Genomic DNA, 25,561 nt, shown 5'->3' on the forward strand with positions numbered 1-25,561 from the left:
TTTAACTTCAACTAGAATACTGATAATTCATTAAAATTCTTTAAAAATGTTAAGACTTTGGAGAAGTCTGCAATGCTACTTTAAGTTGGTTGTAACTTCACAAATATGCTAAGTACTGTATGAATAAGGAATCCACACTAGTTAGTTCACAAGGAAAAGACAAGAAGGCAGCAAGGTAAAAAGTAACTTTTATGTCAAGAATGTACTGGTTGCTTGATAATTATGAATTTTTTTGTTCATACCTAACGAGAAATTTATATGCACATCAATAGAAGAACAAGTTAATGTAGGTCCACAGTCATCTTAATTACAATTCTTACTTAGGACTGCTTGCAAACCAGCTGCCTATACAGTTAAAAAATCAGATTTCTTCAGACACCTCCAAGCTCAGAAATAAGAGGGAACCATTCTCCTGTTAGAGAGACACTCATCTCTAGGATTCAGCCAACGGGCTTCAGAAGATACTCCCCAACTTACCTGCAAATACAGGGAAAGTACAGCATCAGCACAAAGAAACCGTGCTCTGTGAAGAAGTTCTTTAATCCTCTATCAAATCCGCAGCCAAGATCTGTGGACATCTTTGACAGTACACAGTATTTACTCAAGGAAGCCTACCCGTACTCACTGAAAGGGGCTTTTACAATTAAGGAAGGAAAAGGCAGGAGCTCTTTCACAATGTTCTCTTCTTGCTATATTGGCCAAAACTAATGGCCAAGCCATCCTCTCTGTTGTCAACAGTGTTTTGTCCACAGCACATGGCAAAGGCAACGGTGCCAGCAGCAGCACAAGCCAGAAGGGTAACTTGGACATAGCCAAGGCGAATCTACCAGTCTCCTTTCTCCCTGGCTTCTCCCCTCCAAAGCCTGAAAGACCTCTTCCTTTCACAGGAGATTAATCAGGCTCCCTGGCCCTGAGCTGCTACGTTATTCATTCTCTCTGGTGGAGAAGCTGGAGTAAGGCCAGCTGCCTAGATTTCTTTCATGCACAGTGTCCTAAAGAGACACATTTGGAAAAAGCACCCTGTGATAAATCATTACTGTTGCCAAGTATAGTTACAAAATACTAACAGACTTTCTGTCTTGAAAAGAAACAAAAACCCAAAGTTGACATTAACCTCTTGTGCACCATGATGCCTGAGAACCTGTATGCAAAACACTGACCCACTGACAAGACAACCAAGAAACAACTGTCTAACAAGTATATTACAACATGAATGCATTAAATTTGCATAAATCAGAAAAAGACACTTCTTTAATTTTCCAGAATACACTTTTCTTTGTTATTATCCTATTGAATTTAAAAGGAAATAGGTAGAAGATGAGATTTTAAATTAATCTAATCTAATCTAGTCACTTAAAAATGCAGGTAATCACAGAACATGATTTTCAGAAGTGCCCAAGAAGCCTAAGTACTGCTCCTCATTTGATATTTAAGAACTCCTGGAAAATCTGACAAAAGTAAAGTTAAAAATACTTTTTTTTTAAAGTGGCCCACGTCCAAAGCATTTAGTTATCCCAATTAAAAATTGGATCAATTTGTTTAGTAAAATGAAAACTACTCTTTCAGTTTAAGCTTGTCACACTGTGAATAAAACAGCCATCCCTGTTTTGTTAAAATATGGGTTTATAAAAATACAGAATCAAAAAGCTCAAAGTCAGTACACCATACTTCTCCACAACTATAACACTGAAAGTGCTACGACATGCAGTGTGGGAAATACTTCTCTTATGAAAACAGGAAGAAAATTAAGAAAACTGACTTGAATTAATAAGCAAATTATTATGACAAGGCCTGCTTCATTGTCATTACATGCTTACAAAGTAGCTCTGTTTCATTTGATTTTTGTCTCACTGTGCCCTAATTTTATTGAAGTGCTTTCAGGTGCAGCTCCTGCAGTTAACCTGTCTCAGCCTTTCCGAACTGCGATGCTGAACAGGAAGGAACAAACAGTACACTCCCTCCCAAGCTGCTTCAGAAAATAAATGAAGAAGTTATATTTTTTTCATGACTTCACATGTATTTTAAAGCGATGATCTTCTCTCTGGAGTATGTCAAGAAAAGAGGTAAACTTTGTTGGTCGTACAAAGAACAACCAACCAAGACAAATGTCTCCATTTAATACCAAGGAAGCGTCTCAGGCATATACAGTGAGGAAAAAGTTCTTGCTTTGTTTAATTGTCAATAAAGAGAAGATAAAGAATAGCTGGATATTCAGCTTATAAACTGTTAGTGGCCTTTATCTTGCAGGCCAGCTTTCAGGGCAACGTTTTCTAGCTAAGGTCCATTTATCAGCCATGTGGATCAGCAGACAGCACTAAAAGGCAGTAGACACCTAGAATTCAAATTTTTCTTACATTTTAGAACTTTGATCTCCTGAAGTTTTTCTAGATTTCCGCATTTAATAACATAGCATTGTTGTAAACTTTCAAACAAGTTTTGTTCATGTAACATGCTAATTAAAAATATAGACACATTTTTAAAATTGAATTTCTTAAAAAAAAAAAAAAAAATGCAGAAACACCACCAAGAATGCTTTCCGTAGCTTTTTATTCCTTTTAATAAAACAGTGTTGCGAACTCAGTGATCAGAATGAGATATTTCACTGTGAACAACTTCAAGGAATACTTTAAAAAAAAGTGTAAGTGGATGACTCAATTGTTTAAATCAGACAAGAACAATGTGACACATCATTTAAATGCACTATTAATTTTTGTGGTATCAGTGAAAGAAAGTGTTTTAATATAAGTTAAAAGCAGACTAATTTGTATACAGTATAAAAATAAATTCATGTATTAATATTTCACTTGAAATTGTAACAAAAGAAAATGCAAACATAAATTAAATGCCTCTTTTTAAATCAGTATATTGGAATCATGAGATAATCTGTGATCTTCATTTCTTACTCTAAGAATGGACCAGAGGTCCAGTTCATCAGATTATTTTTTGTCTATCAGTAATTAGTAACAGAGGTCTCAAAGGAGAGTTGGTGGTTGATTCTGAAGTAAAACAAATGGTTTCATGCACCACTTTATCATAATTCACCTAAGAGAAGATGCTGATTTTCAAACCAGCTTAAATGACCCAAAACACCTTCTGCTAAGATCTGGACACCTTGTCAAAGATTTTTGTAAAATCATCTCCCTAAACTTGCTTAGATTTTGGGGAGGGTTGTATGCTAAGAGAGTATGGGTCAGCTTCTACACCGACCACATCCTCAAAAAGAAAACAATGATATAAAAGGAAAAATAAATCCTTCCACATCAGAAAGACCTTGCAGCAAAAAGTTCCACAATTCCCTCAAATAGGTCACTTAAAAATGGAAGCTTCAGCAAAAATTATCCATGAGTGATCTAAAAATATATCCAATATTAAAGAAGTCCTCATACGCATGTTGAGAGAGTAAAAGTTTCTGTGCATGCAACAGAAACAGTCTGAAGAGGAGAACATTCTGAAGAGATGACAGCTTAAAAATCAATCCTCTTATAAAGAAAAGATAATTTTTCCATTCAAAATATTAGTAAATACTAGACACTTACACTTCCTTAAGGAAAAAAGAGTGAGCAAGTGCAACTCCAGTAAAGAGAATGTAATAATGACGTTACAGACATTGATTCACCAACACTTAGTACAGGTACTTCGTGCATCAAAGAGATGTTTATATGAATGAAGTTAAACATATGTCTTCGCAAAACCAGTAACTTTACATACATGGTGCTGAGCTGGGAGCTGCAAAAGCCACATTAAAAAAGGCACCCTTGCAAAGCCACAGAAAAACCCTGGAGGCTGGGAAGAGGATGCAGAAGGGAGCCAATTTTAACCTTTACTGAATTGTGTTTGATCATATTTGTATACATCACACACTAGAACAATTCACTATAGATCAGTAGGTTTTGTATGAGCTGGCCAATACTGAGTACACAAAAATCCCTCAAAAATAAAAATATGAATCATACCTGGAATATAATTCTGGGATGGAGCAATATGGTTTCAACATCTGTCAACGCAATAAACAAATGCAAGAATCTGTATCAACACCTCCAGGGATAAGTCACACTGAATATAAATAATATTTATCTTTAGGTACTGAAAAAAATTGTGGTATGGAAAAATCCTACATCTTTGATGGAAATTTAAGTAAAGGCATGCTTAAACTTATAAGGATTCATAATACTGAGGAGAGTGTGATGAAAATGGACCCGGTTAACAGACATGTAAGGCCAGAGAGTTCAGCTCTCTGGAGACAGCACTGAAAACAAACCAACCTCTTCAAAATACACCCACCACAGACCAGAAGAACAGGCAAAGTCTGCCCTCTAGTCATGCTCCAAAGAGCTAAAGGACACCAGGGGATCCAGCAACTGGGTACCCACACAGAAAACCAGCAGCGGTTCAAGTGAAGGGGCTCAGTCATCTTTGTGACAGTACAGTCTGGGCAAACACAAGCAGCGTTGGCCTGGCCCTGAGTGATAAATCACTGCACTCCAGGTACCTCTTGCAGCATCTGGCAACATGACCTTTCATTCATCAAAGAAATAAAAAATAATTCCTGAAGTAGGCTTTGTTTCATTTTGTTCCAGAATACTTCTACCACACTGTAACACAGAAAGCTTCCAGCCAGTGCAGAAGTGTTTGATACCTGAATAATGTTTTGCACGTGCAGCACAGAATGAGTGTGCAGTCTCTGACCACGTTTCATGCGATTCCTTCCTTCTTGTGAAAGGTTACAAAACTGCAGATTGTTTCTTAACTGTGATTAAATACCAAATAAATAAATAAATAAATAAATAAAATCAGCAGTACTGTGAAGTCCCAGAAACTTCCTCACAATCATCTGACATACCTTTGCTATTGCTGCTTCAACTTCTACCACAACAGCAGCACTTCAAGGTTAGCACTTCAGATCCTATCAAGCTAGAACCACCTTGGGACACAACTTCAGCTTGCCTTATAGCCAAAGAGCACATTAATCTCTCCACTCAAAGCTGTCTCTGACTTAAGAGTGGTATCCTAATGCTTCTTTCAGAGCAATAACTACGATTCTGCTGACCATCATCACACCTCATCCATCTTTTTCTGTATTCTTTGCTGCTTACTTTATAACTGGATAGTTGAAAAATCAAACATACTAAAAATGAAATTTAATAAAGTTACAACCTAAAAATACCTTCCACCATCCAGTTACAGTCTCATCTTGACTTTTATCACCACATTTAGAAGCTTAAACACAAAATGAAATTATGAGATGAGAGGCTTATTTTGCATTCTGAGATTTTACAATAGAACTGGGAATACAGACTCCCTCTATCCCACACAGCAATTAATACTTCTTCCTTCCCCACTATTTTATAATATTCAAAGGATACCTAGAAGAATCTTCCTTCCCCCCTCCCCAAACAATTATAAAAAGCACAACTTTTGAATTGGAGCATCTGTGCCACATGCTCTGCCACTCAAAGTTTCTACTTTATATTCTTTATCTTAGCTACACTGCATTAAAAAAAATATATATATTGCTGTTAAAAGATTATTCTCTTGTGGTCTCATTGAACCTATTCCTACAAGTTAATCAGAGAAAAGACACCGAAGTATAAGCCTTTCACAAATCTCTTGATAATGTAGACTCCAAAAAAGCTAAATTTAGTGCTAAAAGTTTTGAAAAGCCGCCTTGAAAGAACGTTTTCCAAAGAGCTGAATTCATTCCTAAGAGATGAATTCAACTCACCTGCCCCCATGAGTCAATGGCTCCTGCTGTAGTACTGCACACTTGCACGTTATACAGTGAGAAAGAAATCTGCCCAGTTCATCTATTGATGTCATTTATTGCTTGGAAAAATCTTCCTGAAATTGTGCCAAGCCATGTGATGTGAAAATTCACAAGCTAAGTAGTAAAGGAAATTACCTATGGCTTTCTATGATTGACATCAATTAATTTGAAATCGTTGCAGGCAGAATTTCACTGCAAACAGAAATTACAGTTTCAACATTCAAAAAGAACAAAAATACAAAGCCTGATATTTAGCTTGAACTTTTCTCCCTTTTAATTATTTTTCCTGCACATTAAGATGTTTGCTTATTTTTGTGCCATGTCAAGTTCTGATTACAAGAAAATAGACATTATATATTCAACACACTAAGGTAAAATTACAAAAAAAATCAATATGCAAGTGTTGAATATTTCTAAAACAATTTCTTTATTTAGAAACATTCAATACTTAATAACCTTCCAGAATTGTGAATAACATTACTTTTAGTTTGCTTGTACAGAAAACAGAAATCCATTTTTACAGATTAATCATTTTGTTTAAATCGTCCTTAAAGTTAAGGAATTCAAGTTTGTTGCTTACCTAAGAACTGGGGCTAGGCTTGTTCCAGTAGAGAAAGCCAAAGATCAGTCATTAGACATTACTGATTTTACAGATTAAATAGTTGAATTCACAGATATAAACCTTTGTTCTTAATTTACTTGTTTGTATTTTTAAAACTATTATAGATATCGCAATTATTAATGTTTCCTCAGACATTCTGGAAAGGACATGCTACTTTCCAAACAGAAATCCCTCAAATTGGTTACGTTGTTTTCTTTTGAATCAAGTGTGCATATTCTTTTTTAATTGTGTATGAGAAAACTTTTTTCTTTGAGGAATAAGAGAAGGCAAGGTCATCTGACATGGAAAAATGTAACTTTATCTCTTTTGCATATCAGCATAGTGCATTTCAGCACAGCTTTTGATACATGATTTGTCGGAAAACTTCTACTCCCTCTACTGGTTCAGCGAGAGTAAGGCTATTACTTACCCACTAGTATATGCAAATAACACCACGAAATCCCAGATGTATCCAAAATGACGCAGAATATACGCATTTTATTCTGTTCCCCTTACAGACCTGTGTCACTACAGTCTGACTGTAATAGTATACCGATACAGTTCTTTCCTTAGCCCAAAAAAATCCTGCTAGATTTAATAACAGAATTGATGCTTCTGATTTGCTTAGCACCTGTGCAGTATTGCATTTTAAAGATCAACATGTTCACTCACGTAGTACACAGTAAAACGATTCTGACTCCATCCCTTGTCCAGCCTGTTGCTAAAGATGCTATATACTACTGGCGTCACTATCAACCCCTGAAGAATGCTCCTCATAACTGGCCACCAGTTATGACTTTGAACTTTTGATCACTCTCCTTCGAGCCTGACAATCCAACCAACTTTCCTCTCAGGCTGCAGTCTATCTAGCCACATCCCCTCCAGCTGGCCACAAGGGTCTTAGACTGTGTTGAAAGCCTTGCTAAAGTCAAGGTAAGCTGTGTCCACCACATCATTCCCATATGCAGAGCCAGTCACTTCATCGCTGAAGGCAATCAGGCTGCTCAAGCACAATTTGTAACTTGATAAATCTTTCTGTGTCAGCTTTTCCCAATGACCTTCTTGTCTTTCATGGCTAGAAATGGCTTTGAAAAAGTCTTCATAACTTTTCCCAAGACTAAGCTGAGGCTGTCAAGCCTGTACTTCCCCAGATCCCCTCATTCCCTTAGATGGGTATAACGCTTGCCTTTTCCCAGTCCCCAGGGACTTCCTCATGCTTCTTGGCACGTACCTTCCAGCTTCCTACGTTCTCCTGTGAAGACAGAGAGACGTCAGAAGCGAGCTCCAGTGGAAAGCATCTGGAGAATGGCTGGGGAGCTCCAATTCATAACAACCTTATTACAGCTTTCATACAACACTATCTACACTGATACTCTTTGCGTGAAGAGGCTGTTCAAAGCTCTTTAAAGGTTTATTAGCAGTTATCAGTACAGTAAAAAGCCAGTTGTGTTCTTTAAGCAGCATTCAGAGGTTAGTCAACCAGGATTAAAGCAGCTATGTTGCACAACTGAACGGTTCTGTTCATAAAAATACCTGGGGGGGAGGATCTACAAGGAAATTTAAAAATTATTTCTAAAAGTCCTTACAACATTCATTATGCAGCTCCATTAAACCTGTGGGCAAATGCCGCAGAAATAAACACCATGTAACATGAGGAAGAAAGATACTCCCAACATCACGTTTACCTCTTTTCTTCCAAGCCTCCTAGCTTCCTTCTGCAGTCAGAAACAAGAACAGTTTCCACAGCTATACTCGCAGCCCTAGACATCCATCACCACCACCCCTTGCTTTCTCATCTTGCTCATTCCTGCATGAAATCAAAGCTTATACAGAAGACTACTGAATTCCATGAGCTCTGGTCAAATACTGCTTTCTGCCAGTACAACACTCAATGGAAAGTATTACATATAATCCACAAAGGCAAATCATTGTTTCTGTAGTTTCTGACAGCTCAAAACCAAGCATGCATAGTGAAGGCTTCCAGATAAGTTTGGAGTGGGAAAAGGTGGTCGATGGCGCAGTGTCAGTGGAGTCGACCACTACCTAAGGGCAGAGCTCTGAAGGGGAAATGGCACAATCTGCAAATATTACCACTCCCTGACCCCTTTAATTTCAAAAATCAGTTCCCTTGTTTGCAGAATGGATGCCCACATAAAGGATTAGTTTTAAAAGCCTTTTTCTTTTCCCTAGAAGAAACTCCCTGGAGGTTAAAGAGTTCAGAACAACATATGAGGACAGCAGAAGGGGAGACGGCTGCCATAATGGAAGCAGCATTCAGAGCAGAGCAGGAGGACAGAGCAGCCCCTGCTATCAGAAGTGACTTTGGTGAATTAATCTCAGCAATCAGATCTGTAGAATCACTAATGAAGGGAAAGGTTTGAGAAGGATTAAAGCTGATACAGAAGAACTTGAGAATAGGCTCACTGACCTAGAGATCAATCTTGGATAAAAACCAGCAAATAGAAATACATCTGAAAAATAAGATGTGGATGACTGAGGAAAGAGGAGTGGTTGTAGATGCACTGATAGAAATAAAAAAAATGCAGAAAGAGCAAAAGAAAGAGAACTAGCTCCCAGCAGCTGTAAAGGAGACAATCCTCAGGGCATGCCTTCCTCTCTTTTTTAGCTATTTGAAACAAATACAGCAATCAGCGTAGCAGAAATACATCAAATATTTTTCTCTCACCTCCCCAAACACATGCACCTTATTTCATAATTTAAGCTTTTCGAACAAATGGGACAGAGTCTGAAGATTCTTTCATTCATTTTGTTTTGGGGGAGGAAAAAAAAAAAAGAACATTTCAAGCTCTGATACTTTAATGAAAAAGGAGGAACTAAAGAACTGCACCTGTAGCAAAACAGTAAATATACATGATACACACGGCCTGCCATTCAAACAATGTTACATATTGAAGAGAACACTACATCAAGTGGGGAAAAAGGATTTAGAAAACCCCAAACCTAAGCTTAATCATAAAGAACCCAAAATACAGCATTTCAAAGATAGAGATGCTACTTTATCATTAAAAAAAAAAAAAAAAATCAGACATTAAGAAGCACTGCATTCTTCCAATTCCCTCACAAAAAATAAAGCCAAAAACTTCAGAATACTGAGAAGGATAACTACAAGATTATGAGTATTCAAGAATATTTATCTCGAATAAAGCACAAGAAGTTGAACCATTCCAGATTCCAGAACTAATGCAGTAAAATGTAGTAATCTCGTGGGCTGAAGTGTTGAAAAAATGGAGGAAAGGCATATTGTAAGGTTTGAAAACAGAGGCAAAGAAAAAATGAGTTCTCTAAGCGTACCACGATATGGGAAGTTAGAAGGGGAAGATTGAGGCAAGGAGGAAGGCTTAAAATATTGCTCTGAAAAACTTTGCATATGCAAATAATTTAAGAATACCATGTAACACTATCACATGTCAAGCAGAAAACACTGAGAAAGGACTAAAAATCCCTCTCCAGAAAAAGATTAGCATATACATCCGTATACACCCTCTCAAGAGGGCGGAAAAAGTCACAAAAAGGATGTGGAAACAAAACTCACTGAATAATGCTTCAGGTAATAAAGTCACTTTTAGGATTCTGGAAACACAAGAGGTGGGGTGAGGATATCCATTGCTTGTTACTGCTAACAGGATGGAGGCAGCCTTAGTCAACACACTTGTTGTTACAGCTGGTGATGTTCAAATTTGTGAAAATATTGGCAAGGCTTAGGCTGACAGAGCTGGATTAACCCCCGCTCCCTCCATACACTCAAACACAGAAGCATAAAACAATACAAGCTGATAAACTCCAGTGGAACAGTTGAGTCAGTTAAAAAAAAAAAAAAATTATAAATGCAGTAAAGGACTGAACAGACCTGTCAAATGAGAATTATTTATAAGCTATAAAGCAGGTTTGGTTAACATCTGTGGTGTTATTAAAAAAAAAAAGTATTTGTGGATCAGAAGTAAAGGAATAAATATTAGAATAATATGGGCACTAGCTGCTAAAATTTTCTCTAAGGTAGCTGTGCAGGAGAGAAGCAGAAATTTTATTGTCCAAGCATCTTTTGTCTAGGAAGAGAGCTTGGTATATGAACAAGACAGATTCTAACCAAATAAATATGCTTGACTAAGAAGAAAAATGTGTGCATGTGTACACACATATCTTCCTGATATATTTCCTTCCTAAGAAGAAATACATTAAATTACATAAATGAAAAACATAACTTTCAGGAAGGGTCAGTTCCTTCTTAAGTTCAAGGACAAGACTCCACTATGGTCAGAGGGGCTACGGATTTGTCCACATACTTGAGACTTGTTTAAAAACAGATTTATGAAACAAACTAGCAAAAACTTTTTGGAAGAAAATGGTCTGAATTATTATTTGGATGGAATACCTTGAACATGTGGATACATTCGGTATTCAGTACCACAATACATTCTGGAAGTCTGATAGGTCTTTTAATATCTCACTTCTAATACCTTCTTAAATTAAGTTATCCCAACATCTATAGGACCCACCAGCTGGATCTCACCACTCAGCAATTTCTTTCAGAAATGACATCCAAAAAGCATTTGTGACCCTCAAACTCTTTTGGGATACAAATTGTACTTAGACTTCCAAAAGAGATCAGATAGATAAGAAACGGCATGGAGTTCTGGCAAAGCAGTGATGAGACCTTCACAGAAATTCCTTTTATCTTAGAAAGGCAAGAATCAAGAGAAGAGCATTTGACGGGGGCTCTTTTAGTCCTGGAATTAAAATATAAAGTGGCAGGTTCCAAAAGGCCCTATAAATACACTGGAAGTTAGAAGTAATTGGCTCTCCCATGAACCAGGAAGGAAGAACAAGTTTTAAAAACCTTATACCAAAAATATTATCAATGACAGGCAGGCTCCTAGCTGGTAAGCTTGAGATAAAAACTGTGTGCATTACATCAGTTAAGAACAAGTAAGATACAATTCCTAACTAACTCAGAAGAAAAAAAGCAGATCCTTTGGACTACTTTATAAAGGATTACATGCCTCAGATAAATTTAACATGCAAAAAAAAAAAAAGACAGGAGTACTTTAAGAATCTACCTCAGCCTCCCCCAGAAATAAAAGGCACCAATTCCCAGACTTACACCTCACAAAATGAAGAGAAATATAAAACCAAATAAAACGTGCAGTTTTGTAGCTGAATTTTACTAGGTTCTAAAGGGAATCTGAATTCTTACAGTAGTATTAATTTAATGTGATAATGTAAGAAGGAAATAGTCCATCTGCTTGGAAAAGAAACAAGGATAATTATAATAGGTGGAAAGATTGGATCCATTACACAGGCTTATTTCACTAACATGATACTGAAATGAATATATGAGCACGTTGATTTGATGTAAACTAATTAAATGAATACCCAGGTCACTGGATGTTTAGCATAAGCAAGCAAACTGCAGATGAATATGAGACAGGTCCTTGATAAAACAGGTATCAACAGTAGAGTACCTTACAGTCTCTGGATTCAGAGAACAGAACAGAATTGCCCTGGAAGAGCTGAATTAGGGGGACGGAAGCCTCAAAAAAATTTCTGACAAGCAGCAGGCAGGAGTGCCTACCTGCAGGTTTTAATGCAAGTGCTTGCCCTAGCCATAGGGCTTCTGGCCACAATCATCATGCTGGATCTTCAGTCAGAAGGAATAAACCAATGGAGCAAAGCACAGTTCTTTTATGCTTTAAAACAAACATATTCTAGGTAAATTTAGCCCTGGATACAAACTTATGAGTCAGAAAACTTACATGTCTGCATACCTCTGTAAATTAATTTAGAATAGAAAAATAAAGGTAATATTTAACTGTACTCAGATCACATTTCAGCTTTAAAGACACTGTTGTCTGGTAGCTTTGCGGAATATCCATTTATGACAGAGGAAGATACAGCCTAATCAAAATAATACTATTGCAGTCATAATGTGACCTCAAGCCATTACTGTAAAATATCTTGAGTGCCCTTGAGTCACAAGAGAATTTTTGTTAAGACAAGAGATTAAATATGTGCACAAATACACATGCACAGAGTTGTACTGCATGAAGTACGCTGCTATGAAATCCTATCAGTAGAGTTTTGAAAGTACACACACACGAAATTAGCCACAGGAGATTACACAATCTGATGCTGCAGTAAAAATTCATTTATTTTAATTGGCATTACTGCATGTAACTGTACATTCATATGCACATAATTGGTATTCTTCTTTTGTAAATATTTTGTGTGTTCCTGAACCACAATATCAGAAAGAGAGCCAAAGAAAAAAAACCCACCCCAGCTGAGTCAAAATAAATTTTAACCACAGTTCTTCAGAGAAGTTGCTCAGCAGTTTCTGAAGGAGGAATAATAAGAAGGCATTTTACTGTTACCACTACCAGTGTTCTTTTAATCATGGAGAATTATCAAAACCACATCACAACATCTAGGGATTGTTAGCTTGACTTCACTGACCCTGTTTGCTAACTATGTTACTGCAAATGAAAGAACTGCAAAGAACAGTCATTTCAAAGACCAGCGTGCTCACTTGGATTCACCAAGAAAAAAAACATAATACCTTTAACCCTGTTCAAAGGTTTACTCCCGCACCAAAATGCAAAATGACTAGACTGTAGAAAATTGATACACACACTGCAATTTCATCCAAACCCACACGCACCAGAGACACCTGAGTGGGCTGTCACCTACCTACATAATTTAAAATCATTACATGGAAGGTGAATCAACAGCAGACCTGAAACCTCTAGTAGATTACTTTCACAACACAGAACTTATGCTTCTGAGTTTGTTCCCAGTTCCCAGAGATGGGTGTAGCTCTGTGGTAGAGTTTCCGTGTGGAAACAGGTTGTTCCGGAGACATCTGCCTCTGCTGTTGAAGCAGCTCATGCTCCCTCTCCCCTGGCTCTACCCTCCAGATCACACTCCCGTGATGAAACAGCTTCTGAGGCCACAAGGCAAATCAGAGCACCAAAACCATCAGGGGAGCTTCATTTCCAACATCTATTTAGCAATCTAAATATTGTTAATGATAAATAGAATTTTAAAACTTCAATAAATACCTAATCTTTTTAAAGCACTTGGCTAAAAAAAAAAAAAAAACCCGAACCCCCAGTATCCCACCTATGCCTCCACAAAAACAGAAATTGTAACAGTGAAGGCAACAGTCATGTAGATGACCTGAAAGTATGCACTCACCATGCAAAAATGTTCTAGACAATGAAACACTTGGACCTAGCTGTTAAACATGTATGTTTATTCAAGGGGGTGGAAGGATTCCTCAAGATCTTTTCCTTCCCATACCAAGAGACCGGGAAGGAAGGAAGGAAGGATGAAGAGAAAGGCAGTGTGGAGGTTTAGGGTAAGCAAAGCAAACAAGTAAGATGATGAGTATCAAGTCGGGTTGTTCAGACCAGCACAGGGCTGCTCTGTCCCTGTCAGTGACAGGGTAACAAATTCCTTTTGTGTATTATTAGATAAGTACTCTCCTTTTTTATCAACTTTTAAAGCATCAAATTTGTAGTCTGCCAGAATTACAAAGCAAATAAATAAAGTAAATTTCAGGCTTGTAATACTATATGCTACACAGAAATGTACATGGAAGATTTATTGATTCTTTTCCTTACTATGTTGCAAAGAAATACAGAATTAAATATATTTATTGAAAAATCTAGGCAGCAATGAATTCATCTAGTGTCACATTATAGTTTGATAGACTAACACGTATCTGAAAAATTATTTTCCAGTGGAGGGATGTTTTCCATTTAGACACTGTTGATACAACAAACCTTATCATCTCCTTTTTTTATTCCCTGTCCTCCCCTGAAGAATGCCAAACACAACTTCTCAATAAAGCAACTTATTTCAAAGGCATAATTGCAATAAATTATATTAAACATACAGTATAGTCATTAGGCATTAAAGAAAACCTCAGCTATTAAATACTGTCATATTATTCTTCAAGACAACCTATCTCTTTTTCTGTTCTGCTCAAAGACAGAAGTACAGTCCTATCAAATCTTGTTAGTCCAGAACTGACATTTTTCATTCACAAAATAAGAAACACGTATTTGCAAAGCTCTGCATATACAAGATCCTTAATATTGCTTTGGGAGATAAGCCAAAAGGAATACTAGGGACTGATAACAGAATATCTGACAAAGAAACGGCTTTGTACAGAAACCACAATTTAAGATTATTTGTCTATGTTTCAGAAGGTTGTGAGTATCATCAGAGGACTTCTACTTTCCTGGGCTTTAAATTGTAAATGAGATACTTCACAGAGATACAAAATCACAAGAGGACAGAGCCATCTGCTCGTGTGCGTTTCCAAAACCTATGTGTCTTTTTAGGCAGGTACCTTCCTCAGATTAACCACTCCTGCAACAAAAGACTAAGGAGTTTGTAAGAAAGAAAATCTCCTTCATAAAAGCAGTGAATGACAACCATGACCTCAGGCTCACATTACTAAGGGCGTCTTTGCAAAATAGACATTTTTCCCCACTATATGAGATACACACTAATTACAGTAACTAGTGCAGGGAAGTCAACACCACGCTGCACTGCTTAAACTTTTCATGATAAATACCTTCAGGATCAACCAACACAAACCAGGACTCTCATCAGAAGCCAGACTCTAACAGATTACTGATGTCCAAGGACCAAAACGAAGTCAGCACTGCTACAAGGCAACTTCAGGACACAGTGAAGCCATACCACTGAGATACAGAATTCCTCTTCCCCAAATAAAACTTGGGGTTGTAAGATATTGAAAGTGGGGGCAGAAATTCTGGCACTGTGAGAAATACATATTAACTTGTTTTAACCAAGGGAAAACAGCCCGTTTTTTCCATTGCATTTATCACACTGTATCTCTGCATCTTCACTTGTGGTTTCCCATGGAATACACACATGCACTATTTACGCAGACACACAAGCACAAATAAACACTGTATCCCAAAATATTCAAAATGCACTGCCAGATGGCTTTAAAAAGAAAAATGAAAGATCTAATTAAAAGCTCTTACACTGCCAGCACTCCATTTTTTGAAATAAATACAAAAGCTAAATAAAAATGTTTTTAAAGCATATCAATATTTTTGTAATGTTTTGCTTCACAATTACAATCTCTCCTAACCTCCTTCACAGATCAGACAGGCCAAGCCATATGAACCAGTGCTAATGGTAAACTCCTTTCCTGACATGGTGGAAAAAGGAGACTAATAGAAATGGTGACTAAATTTGGGCAATTTCTCCTTAATTATACCTCTTCCCATTCCTCAATCTCCATCCTGGTAAAAAAAAGAAAAAAAATTGCTACTGCTATCACAAGTATTGTCTGTAATGAAGATTTTGCTGCCACACGTTATCACAGTCATCTTCCAGGAAAAGATTTTATTTTCTTATTTCCGTATTTGAAACATAAACCTCGATGTTAGTTTACTACAGGATTATGTATAACTATTATTTGTTTTTCCCTACATCTTATCTCCCCAATAAACACAGATTGTGGTTTACATACATTTTTAAATAAATATACATACATTTTTAAATATTAAATTACAGCACAATATTAAAATGACCTATGATGATATTTTGAGTCTACAAGATCATCAGCCGAGTACATCTATTCATTAAAAAGAAGAAAGACCCAGTAAGACCAAAACACACATAAAAGGAATACTTTCAAAAACTGTAAATAAAACACATGCATGAGGAGCTTACATTTACTTACCACTGGACCTGTTTTTGCGGTTTGACTTCCCTCCTGTAAGAAGCATCTTGAGACTGTTTCGAAACATGGTGATCCTGTTCCACTTTCTGTATCCCAAAAACTGTAAAGCAAAAGAACAAGAGATATAAACAAATCAACACTCCGATTTGGTCAACAGGAAAACATTACAGAGAAACAGTAAGAAAGTGAAAAAAAACCCCAAGATAAAAACTTAGAATGATGAAAAACTATTTTGTCAATACATTTCCTAACAACAGAAATCAACATCCATATAAAGCCTACCATTGTGTTTGCTTTCATTCATCCAGGTCATTACGAGGACAACACAATTTCAACACTGCTAGCATGACTCGCCTATTTTGTCAAATGATTTGACCAAATTACTATCACACTAAACTAGGAAAGACACAGCATTTAGCAAACTCTGCCTCCATTTCCCAGTACTATTAAAGCCAAACCTATCAGAAAGAGTTGCTACTCTTCACATTGCTCAGAAAAAGTCAGTCTTGCTGACAACAAACTCAGACGACTACAAAAGCTGTTGTCTTTAGCTCCTGGGCTAGTTGACTGTCAAATTCTCCTGTGAGTTGAATAAATTGTCATGAGAAGGAAAGCCACTCAAACCCAAAATTAACTGATGCAAAAAAAATCAAACAGAAACATTATCCATATATTTTCCTCGCTCTATATGTCGCAGGGGAAAAAAAAAAAGTTGTCTCTGTGTTGTTGAAGATAAAAGAATGAGCTTCTGGGTTCACTAGACACACTGACAGCTTGTTCTGGTGGAACATCCTCTTATTAAAGTAGGTAAGCCATCAAAACAGCAACAACAAAAGCAGCTCCTAACTAGAGCAAAAGAACAGCAAAGAGTCTTTGATCAAGACATATAATAAACCACAACTTTCCTTCTATTGTATACATAATATTCCAGATTTACAAGGTAACACATTCATCTTATAGAAATATATCATGAAATTTTTTCCTGCAACAATATTAGGTTCTTCTTGGAGGACGCTCAATAAATGCCATGTTGAATTTCTTCACTTTTATCCAATATTTTCAAATGTATTAATACAATAATACCCAGTTCAAAGAGCTTTATATGTATATTTAAAGCAATGAAAGTCCTTTTAATATGACTCAGTCACTTACTGAGAGATACTTACATTCCAAGGCAGCAACTTAAGAGTACACACGTTAGAAACACCAATAAGCATCCACGGATGACCTTAACTTTAGCCTTTCCTGACTTTCAGGAGATTGCACTCACTTATTAGATTCCACAAACAGATTTTGGGGTATGTTTGTCTGCATGCACGTATGTATGCATGCATGCATGCATAAATATTAAACAGAAAATATAGTACTGGTATTTACTTTGCATTTATTAATAGCTTGAGTATCATCTGGCATCTTTCTAGAGGCTTTGCATAATGACATCAAAGCACAAGCTAGTATTTAGGCTTATTCCCAGGGCTCCTAAACAAAGCTTGGGCCCCTCTTCGAAGCATCCTACTTTTACATGACTGCAAAAAAAATTTCCATTTGGGCACAAACACAATTGTCTTAAATCTGACTTCTGTTTATTTAGTTTCTTTAGATGGCTGTTATATTCCAGCTCCCAGCACAGAAAGAAAACTTCTGCATTTACATATCCTTCCTCTCTTACTATCTGCATTAGTAAACTCCTTCACATACAACACCTTTTGCAACATCAGAAGGGAAAAATACAAATTAGACATTAAATGTAAAGAGGAAGCAACAGACCTCAAAGTGTTATTTGTTTTGGAACATGATAACATTATAATCCCTCCAACACGCCACTAATCCAAACATATTTATCTAGGCTTTGAGCAAGAGAACAAGAAGGCAGTAAACACCTCCTGCTACTATTTGGAGAACTGCTTGAGTCTGAATGCGACTTATCTTTTCCTCCTCTACAATACTGAGCACTATGCTGATAACATAATGTGTACATTTGATTGATCATTTTTTTTTTTTCTCCTAGAAGTTTATGAACAGAAAAATGTAACTTTAATCACCTAGCAACATTGTTCCAAGACAGGAAAAACAAGAAGAGGTAGTTTCTTTGTGCTCTATGATAGTAATATGTAAAAGTAAGAAGTTGTTTCACCAGCTATCAGGGTTAATAATGATTCATGCTAATGTATCATGCTTGCAAGAATACACAACTGTGTTTCAACCAGCAAACGGAGGTACTTCTGGAAGTGTAGCTACAACAGTGAAGCACGGAGCAAACGGGAGGCTAACTGATTAAGAATTTATCCCTTCTGTAGACAGATAATGCAGCCTGCACTGAGCTCCTCTACCCAAACCTAACTTACCTACCCTAACTATCCTAGCACAGTGACAACAGTGCCACATGTCTGAGTAAGATCTTGCATTAAGATGTCTTGCATTAAGACTCTGAGTTACCAGCCATGGGATGTCTCAAGGACTAATTCCATATTCTCAGAGCTCACCTAGAAGCCTCAGAGGACTGCTAGAGCTTTAGTGACCTGCACAGGTGGGAGAATGGAAAGGAAGCCCTTTTAGTAATAGACCTAGTTTAGCATGAACTCATGACGTCATTTCTCATTGCATCTTACAGACTTACACTTTGAGTAAGTACTCACTAAATTTATATCCTGATTAGCTAAGGTTTTCACAATATAGAGTAGCAGAATCGGCAGGTCACCAGAATCAACTGCAGTTTTTCTTTTGCACGCACAACCACATTATTTTGTGGCTTTGAGCAAATGTGGTCACAGCTCTTCCCCGTTTAGATAATACTAAGCCAGAAATAATATTTAAGAATAAGCACTCTAAATTAAAATTTCTGTTGGTCATATTAGTTCATGGAATTAGAAGGATTAAATAGCAAATGGTATTACAGTATTAGGAGGAGCTGGATCCAGCATTTTTTCATACCCCGAACAAACTCCTCAATACATCTTACAGTCCAGGTTCATTCTCTTCTCCAGTCTCACAAGCAGCTGTGTCAGCAGAAGCTAAAAATGCAGTATGCTGATGGGGATCCTTTACACTCCCATTGCCATACTTCTATCATCAAATCAGGCAACCAAGAGCTACTACATTTTATTTGTCACTTAGCTTGTCATTTACCAAATCTAATGAAGATATTATGCGAGCAGAAGTCTCCAAACAGTATCAGCAGGTAAATAAAAAATGTACTATCTCTATGAACTCTGTTTTATAGCATCAATGGCACTTCACAAAAGTAGCCTTTTTTTAAAAATGGCTCAAGAATCTTCTGGTTTATGTATAGACAGACTCTGCCACATGTTGTTTTATCTTCCAACAAAGCTAGATTTTAAAGAAACACACAAACAAAAACAGTTTCTGAAGCATGAGAAAGTAGTAGCACAAATACAATGAGGGGGGAAAAAAAAAAGCAAGGGAGTAGAGACAGACTAAATGCTGCAAGCTGCGACTTTACACCAAGTGCTAAGCTTGAACAAGTCTACAATATCTCATTAAATCCTCCTGGATGACTAAGGCCTGTTTCTTTGTTTTCTTAATTTTAAGACAGAGTTTGTAGACAGGCTGCGAAAACTACTTCACCTTTTGGGTGGCTACACATTATTACAGCCCATAGAAGTAATTTTTGCTTCTTTTTAGAGATTTCTTGGGAAATGATATTGTCTGTCAGACACGGAATTTCAAAATCAACGCGAAATATTTTTGCCCCATATACCACCACTAAAACCGCTAGGTCCCAGTATTTTCCTCTTCTATGACCACGGCACTAAAAATAATTTTTTTTAAATATAAAGCTGATTAGTAAAGCTAAGCTCTTTTTCAAAAAAGTGTCTGATGTCCAATGAGACGTAGAAACATTGCTTGGCCATTGCTGTCAAGTTTTGTGCAAGTCAGCATTAGAAGTTATTAAATACATACTTTTCAGAGTAGAACTCTAATCTATGTTTCTTCCAATAATGAAAAGCTTTTAACTACAAAAGTATTAAGGGAATGCAATCCAAGTCATATGTGCAATGCACATTTCTTAAGAATTTTATTTCCCCCTTAAGTTTTCAGTTCCTTCCTTGCCTCCATAGTGAAAATGCCTACGTAAAAGGACAGGCATTTCAAAAGTTGTTTCTAGAAAGTAAAATAACTGTAAACATTTTGGTCTTCCAAGCATTTAAAAAAAAAATAAAAAATTTCTTTATACACGTTCACAATTTTCCTCCTTGAAATCTCATTTAGGAGAAAGCTCAATCAGGCCACCTGTGCATTACGGTGATGTTCACAGATTTTAGTAGTTCAAAGTGACAGACTAGTGAGTACAGTCAGAGCATAGCCACTACAGAGCTTTAACTGAATGTATGAAGAGGACAACTTAAAAAAAATGCCCATACTTCCAAATTGCAGGTGGTTCAACAATTCTGTCAGCTGCCTCTTTGTTTATTAATTTGTGGTTGAAAAGTGAAGTAAAAGCCTGTAAACAAGAACACCTCTGTGCCAGACCATGAGATCCCATTAGGTCATTGTCTAGTTCAGGCAGCAGCTCATACTGTAGCAAATTAAGACAGAATTTACTCCCAGAACCTTCATAATATTCAGCAGAAGTTTACGAACACTATCTAGTAAAAAAATCTCAAAACATTGTATCTATAGATATATAGATATAAATAAGAAGTATTTGCAAACTTCTATCAAAACACATTTTCCAATGAGAAATCACTACATCTGTCAGTGACAAACCACTTCCAAAATTCAGAAGAGCCTAAGAAGTGTAAATCTTACAACACCCTACCTCCATGCAATGCTTTGCCAAGCTGTAGATGGGAGCATTACAGTATCGCTTAGTGGTATAGTCCCACCCAAATGTGAACACTGAAAGCCCTCTGTGACTAACCACTTTTGATCATTCAGTGCAGAAGGCAGGCACGCATTCCTACTTCATTTCTATCAGAATTCATCATTAAAGATGAAACAAAACTTTATAAATTGGAATCAGGACTTGGCAGCACCAAGTCAATGGAATATAGACAGAAGATCATGACAAATAAAGTTTTAAAAACAAACTCATTAGATAAGCCTTAATTCCTGTACTTTCACTGCTGACAAATACCATGACAATATTCTGTACTGACAAGCAGGAAAACGGTTAGTCCAGATCTCACTGCTTATTCCTTTATTCAACTGCTTCTGTCTATCTCAGAGCAGATCCTGAGGCATCACATTTCTTTAGTCTATCTTCCCTTAATTCCCAATAGAGACGACGGAAAGACAGGAAATACACATTCGGTTATGCAAAAGAACAGAAAAGCTTGCTACTCATAAAATATTCTATTTTAAAAGTTTCTGGTAGCACCAGATTATCTCTTTTCATGAAGGAAGCTGAACTCACTACATTAGAAATTAAGAAGTGTGTATAATAAGAAGCATATATTAAGATGCCAAAAAAAGGTACCTTTCTGAATATTAGTTTTCAGGATTTAACAACATGTAAAGACTAAATTAACATTTTGTGAATAAAAAAAATCTACAAAATAGTGAACTGTTTTCAAAGAGCATTCAAATTTCAGAAAGGAATAGGTAACAAGGACTTTTTTAGAACAAGTGACAGATTTATAAAACTAATTATCACAAGATGAAAGAAATTGAAAAATGAAAGGAAGACACACAACACAAACTGAATTAGGCTTTCAAGCATTTACTCCATGTATAACGTATATTTCACACAGAAATCTGTTCCACATTCGCTCATAACAGCTGCTAGACTGAAACTTCCCATGCTCCTCAAATAAATAATTCGAAGTTTAACCTACACTCTTATTTTAAATTGCCCTGAAATTCAACAGGATGTTTTGAGACAACCTGATGACGAGGACTAGTAGCCCCGAAGAGCATATTTAAGCAGCGCTCCGATGTTCACAGAAAGACTAGCCTGCCACATGTCATAAGTGATAATTGTCAGTGTATGTCAGAAGCTCCACAAACTTTATGACGATCAAATGCATTAAACACTCTGCCTCACATAACAGCTCTGACTCACAACAAGATTGTGAATAACTGATTACACCAACTCTGAAGTCAAAGGAAACGTATATTTATAAGCTTCGTCCATGCACATTTAAAAACACAGGTGCAGAATTTAGGGAGCAAGTATTTCCAGGAACTTTAGGAATGAAAAAAGCATTGTTGTAATCTAGCAAAAATGCCAAGAAGTTCTAGGATTATTTGGAGAAAGGAAAACAAAAAAGGAATTAAAAGGACTAAACTCTACCAATTACAGGTTTTTAAGCAATTAAGAGTTTATTAGGTGAAGTTCTCTAAACTAATAGGCTTTAGAACAACTGATTATGAACAAAAATCAATGATTTTATGTTCCCGCACAAAAGCCTGAACACTAGTTGTTATGATGGGGGGGCTTGACGTGAAGGTCTATCTGTCCATCCCCTCTGGCCCTTCCTCATCAAAAGACCTAGAGATCTCTTGACTACCTTTTCTACAGATCCTGCCACTAACCCCCATAACTCAAGAGCCCCTCCATTTGTCCTCTCTCTTTTCTTCCTGGGAGCAGCTAGATACGCCCCTGTCTTTGCTTCTCCCACTATCCTCGATGGAGATACATAAAAGTAACTAACAGGACTCACATTGGACAAGCATGCAGCATGTTAACATGACAACGTTTCACAAGGAAGCAGCAAGTCAGCTTCAATCTCTGCTTTTATTTTAGCAAAATAAAGCAGCCTTTAATGCTACAGTTGAAAAGTAATTCTGAGAGCGTAACACAGTAATATTCCCATGTATGTGGAGTTCCCAACAGCAGCTCTAAGGTGAATGCAGCCAAACGCATTTCTTGATGAGTCTGTCGTGATTATGTTCACTTAAAGTGTGTGGTGTTTATGTTCAGAGGTAACTTCTATACAGTTAGAGCCTGAGAGGAAAGAGACAAGTACTATGTTATTATGAAAACCCATATAACTTACTCTGAGGAAGAGCTCATTTTCGTACTGTGCTTGGAAAACAGCACTTCCAGAGGTCTAATTAGCCTGGCAACAGTGCCAGACTGAAGTAACTGTTTGATTCTGGAGCTGTAAGGCAGCGGCAGGAGGACACCACCAGAAAGGTGCAGTTGTCCATCATTCAGCACAGATGTACTCTGTGTAGGCTGGAGGTCCCTCTCCTCCATTAACAGGAGACGTTTGCTTTTCATTTTGTCTAGAACATAGTCATACTTCTAGTAAGGACGAAGAATAAAAGCATGACTGCTAAAAGAGAGATATGCCACTGATAGACAGCTTATGATTCACTCTGCATCTAGATAACCTTACCATTCTCAAACAACAATAATTCTGATAAGATAAGCTTGCCGATCACAGAATACCAACTAATATACTTTGCAACCTTAACTTGTCAGTCAAGGTTTGAATTTATTCTTCCAGGAAAAAAATTTCTCCAACAATACTTTTCATTTAAGTGTTGGGATTTAACACCAGAAAAACTAAATCGCTATTTAAAATGAGCTCAGAAACACTACTGAAAGAATGCAATCACTCACTAGAAGAAAGTCAAAAGTCAGAACCGGTTCTCTCTTGAATATCAGAATGTGGTGACCTTGAAATTAAGGCAATTTAATTTTGAACAGGGCTTTATCATTTTGCATAACCTGGTTTCTAATTCTAGATTAATGATACAGATTGAATTCATGAGGGACACTTACGTTCTCCATATACAATGTCAATTATACTGCCTCTGAGAAAACTGATAACCGAGGAAAAGTTAGGAATACAATCACCTCACTTTCATCAACTCGTCTTCAGTGTTTTTAGTGTCTTCTGTGTTGCCCATAAAAGTTAAAATTACTGCTTTGGTTGTAAATATTATTAGTAGCTGCCTCCATCAACAACCATTTGAACTAGGCATTTAAGCTTGAAATAAAACGTGGCACTGCTGTGCGGAAGTTGAGTCTAGTTAAACTGTCTGCCTTGGAAGAAGTTTTAGGGCACTTTCTACAGCTGAAATCAACAAGCCTCGTTCAGCCAGGACCAACAATCCCAATTCTGCCCCAAACCAAACCACTGAAGCGCAGGGAGTTTCTCCATCAGGAACCACTTGCATTTCAACATTTAGCTATGACATGGAGCAGCCAAAAATCCGTCACTCAAAAAAACACCAGCCACATACTGCATGTTCTATTTGAGGCTTCTCTCAATCATAAGTTAATTTTGAAGATACAGTGGTATAACAGAAAATGAAAACAAAAAAAATAGGCAATGTAAAAAGTGGCAGAAAATGTTACAGCACTTGACTACTTCAAGAGATTAAAGGAAATGTGAATTATTTTCTTAGTTTTTAAATGATCAAAAATACATATTAAAACAAGGACCTAATTAAGGAGCTGCTGCAAGCCTGCTCTGCAAACCTGCTCAAGTCTCAAGAACATTCAATATAGAACTGAAGTTCAATCCATTGGCAAGCACTGGAGATTTTCTCAGAACACAGAAGATTTTGGATTTTACAAAAACCAACTTGCAGTATATTTATATAGAATGCTGTGTCACTATTACACATTTTGTTTACAAAAAAGTGTAAGTATTTTAATTAGCAGTTAGAATGTACTCAATAAGTAGCACAGAATCCTACAGAAAGAAATATTTTTATTACATCAGTTTCCCTGTTGATCACCTCCAGTAGGAAAAGACAGAGAATGATCAAACACTAATACATGAAAGCTATTACACCTTTTTCTCTAAATACAGAAACAATCAGGTTAAAAATTGGTAAAACTGATACAGGAAGACAGTACCCATGTTCCAATTCCAGGTGATCACAGACTAACAAAGAAACAACAGAGGACAACTTCAATTCTATTTAATCAATTAAATAACTACGGCAAAGAAAATGTGGGACCACGGAGAAAAGAAAAAAAAAAAAACAAAACCCAAACAAATTCTCCTACCTTGATATCTTTAGACAAGTTAAATCTCTAGTAAAAAGCGTCTTCCTCCATTCACTGAAAGTCCTGAAAGACATAAAAAAAAAAAAAAAAAAAAAAGGAAAGCCACCAGAATTTGGTTAGAATTCTCAACACACGACTGTGTCCCATGCTGTCTAGCTGTGTGCACAGAACTATAATAATCTCATCCCAGGAATAAACCCACAACTATTCCAGAGTATTACTATATAAACTATCAGACAGCCCCCATTCTTCACCATCACAATTAAAAAGTTAATGCTCATGCTTTTAAATCTCTGTTAATCAATAATAATTTTGGTCACTTGCCTCTTCCCTCTCACCACGTTTCAAATGGGAGGAGAAGAAAAGCAGGTAACGCTTCCATTGATACACACCATATAGTACACTATTTAAGAAGCAATATGTTACTTCCAAATATTTTCCTTCAATCTAGCAAGCTCTCCTGCTAAAATCCTGCAACTTCCCCTTAGTGTTTTGGGTTTTTTTAAACTCAAT

The 25,561-nt window shown here is 36.8% G+C and overlaps 1 protein-coding gene across 1 annotated transcript in view; it reads right to left on the reverse strand.

Annotated features, from left to right (window-relative positions):
• The window catches only part of TANC2 (tetratricopeptide repeat, ankyrin repeat and coiled-coil containing 2), a 215,101-nt gene extending 189,987 nt beyond the window's left edge, over positions 1-25,114 (reverse strand). The window contains exons 1-2 of the mRNA XM_082331638.1: positions 25,049-25,114; positions 16,114-16,213 (exon numbers count right to left, since the gene is read on the reverse strand). Of these exons, the coding sequence (XP_082187764.1) occupies positions 16,114-16,180 (67 nt within the window). The 5' untranslated portion in view covers positions 16,181-16,213; positions 25,049-25,114. The remainder of the gene's footprint in view (positions 1-16,113; positions 16,214-25,048) is intronic.
• Positions 25,115-25,561: the final 447 nt, after the last annotated feature.

Source organism: Platalea leucorodia (genome assembly GCF_965183815.1).
Source record: "Platalea leucorodia genome assembly, chromosome: 22".
NCBI lineage: Eukaryota > Metazoa > Chordata > Aves > Pelecaniformes > Threskiornithidae > Platalea > Platalea leucorodia.